The sequence below is a fragment of the Limulus polyphemus genome, unplaced genomic scaffold, assembly GCF_000517525.1.
Source record: "Limulus polyphemus unplaced genomic scaffold, Limulus_polyphemus-2.1.2 Scaffold4003, whole genome shotgun sequence".
Taxonomy (NCBI): Eukaryota; Metazoa; Arthropoda; class Merostomata; order Xiphosura; family Limulidae; genus Limulus; species Limulus polyphemus.
Window position 1 is genome coordinate 54,530 of NW_013669613.1, and position 2,734 is coordinate 57,263.

General features: G+C 31.1%; 1 protein-coding gene across 1 annotated transcript in view; it reads right to left on the reverse strand.

The window, feature by feature from the left end:
- Positions 1-1,221: 1,221 nt before the first annotated feature.
- The window catches only part of LOC106470438, a 16,279-nt gene continuing 14,766 nt past the window's right edge, over positions 1,222-2,734 (reverse strand). Inside the window, exon 9 of the mRNA XM_013930997.2 lies at positions 1,222-1,272. Coding sequence (XP_013786451.2) covers positions 1,222-1,272 — 51 coding nt within the window. The remainder of the gene's footprint in view (positions 1,273-2,734) is intronic.

The window sequence follows — 2,734 nt, forward strand, 5'->3', positions numbered from 1 at the left end:
TTACATTAAGTAGATGTTCTTCTCCAATCTGGTGAAATTTTTAACATATAACAAAACTGGTTCTCATACAGTGTCTGATTGAACTAAGAACTGACATAATCTAATAAAACTGGTTCTTATCAAGTGTCTGGTTTGACTCAGAACTGGAATAATATAATAAAACCGCTAGGAAGTGAGAATACTGTTAAACTGGTTAAAATAGGTAATATAATAAAACCGCTAGGTAGTGAGAATACTGTTACACTGATTAAAATAGGTAACACAATAAAACCACTAGGTACAGAGAATTATGTTAAATATATGTTAATGAGATTATATATTTCCCAATGAAACATTTTCATATAAAACTATAAAAATACACTAAAGAGGGAAATCGAATACTGCATGTGTGAAGTTGAAATAGAATAATAATGATATTATATTACAATATATTACATTACATTATATTATATTACAATATATTATGTTAAAATATATTACAATTCTGTGAACTTCCAGACAAGCAACAAAATCTGATGGATTAAATCTTTTGTTCTAGATATGTCTTGCTGGACAATAAACACACTTCCAATAAAGTTTGTTTATTTGTAGTTAAGCACAAAACTACACAATTGACTGTCTATGCTGTGTTCACCACGGGTATCGAAACCTGGTTTCTAGCGTTATAAGTCTGCAGACTTACCGCTCTGTCGCTGAGCAGCTCCAATAAAGAATCTCGTTTTCATACACCCGTCAAACTTTAGGTTCTTCCGACAGAAGGAGCTGATTCGTCGTTTTTGCAGTCAAGAAACGCCTGAAAAGTCGTATCTCAAGGCCTATGGTCAGTGTACGTTGTTTTCTTAAAACTCTCTATCTATTATATATTATAGTGTATTGGAACTCAATAAATATTTTTTATAGCATCCTACTGTTCTTCTTAGATACTAAAGTTAAATTATAAAACGATAGATAAATAATTAAAACAAGCACGTTATATAATAAAACACGCTACTATTCTAATAACTGGTATTCAATATAGATTAATATAATAAACATTATCATGCTACTTCATCCCTGAATAACATAATAAACTATAGATAATTTATCTCGACGATAACGTTGTATACGTTAATACAATGATGAACTATAATATCCTTATGGTATGTTTTTATTGTTACGTTTACTTTTATTTGACAACAAATGACAATGCATCATCTACTTATATATCGTTCTACTGTATTTTTAATGTACTAAGAATATTGGTGTTCCTGCTGCCAAATACTCATCTTGAAGCTACCAGAATATAACTATCACATCATTAAAAATAATTTTACCAATAGATGCCGCTGTTACTGAAAATATCTCGAATATGATGCTAAATGTGTAAGATACCTTAATCTCTGTAATATCTCGTTTTATTAACACAAAACGAGTGTTATTATTCATAACACAATATTATATCATTAATTCGTCTTCCCTGAAGTGGATTCTAAACATCTCAAATGTCAAGAGAGTTTCATAATGTTATTGAAACAAAATAAATGTTCATAGGGTCATCTAATTGAAGAAACTCTGGTCAGCAAGTCCACAAAGTTAGCAAGTAAGTTCTTAATTCAACATGCTGTTCAATCATAGGGAATGATTTAACATTACTTGTACACTGCTTTTCCTCCTTATTTACCTTTCATTGAAAATTCCTAGTTAGTAGTTAATATACTTTAGAAGATAGAACTTCTCGGGTTTTTAAGTTTGAAGGACTGGGTTTTTCAATTTATATTTTTTGGAATTTTGCGATTTGTAATGATTGGAATTTTCTACTTTCTATTTGGTTTTATAAGTAGCTACAATATTTCCATTTTGAAAATGTTCACGTTGGAGCTATTAGTAATTTTCAGCTTGATGTTATTGAAATTTTGACTTTTTAACTATTGGAAACGCTTCAAGTTGATGTCGATAAAATGTTTCGATTTAGAGTTATTGTAAATTTCAAAGTTGATCTCATTTAAATTATTCGAAATATCAAATTTGATGTTATCGAAATTTTATAAAATTTGTATTTATTGTTAACTAGCTGAGTTACCTGGCGTTGCACGGTGAAAATTTAGATTTGAAATGTATAGAGCGGTATTTTTCAGCAAATTATTCAGTAAGTAGACAAAAACTATGATGCGAGAAATAAAAAAGCATTTTATCAAACAAAGCTTTATTTGAAATTAGATCATGTTTGAACTTGTCTTGTTCTTTGAGCCTGAAGTCGTACATCATGTTGCTCCTCTGTTTCTTCCTCTCTGTAAGTTATTTGTCTTAATTTTTGTGCTTGAAGTCTGGTTTGACGTTATTCAGAAGTTTCTTGTTGTCTATATCCAGCTTTCCTTGATGATTTTGACTGAACTCTGGCTTTGTGCTGTTCAACAGTTTCTTGCTGTCTTTGAGTAGCCTGCCTTTCAGTTTGGGCTCAAAGTCTAACTTTACGTTGTTCCAAAGTCTCTCCCTATATTTGAGAAGCCTGTCTTGCAGTTTGTGCTTGAAGTCTTTGATTGCGTTCTTCTTTTATTTCAGCTGCTCTTTGTGCTTGCATTCTTCTAGCGACAGAAGATTTTCCATAGAAAGGGCGTTTCTTGGGTGGCATAATCACCTGTATCACTAAACAATAATTTGCAATTCACAAAGTTACTAAATCACCTAGCACTCTTTAAAGAAAACTGTTTTTGGAAATACTGAATTGACAGCAAGGTGATCTGAGTGTTTCCCGCTA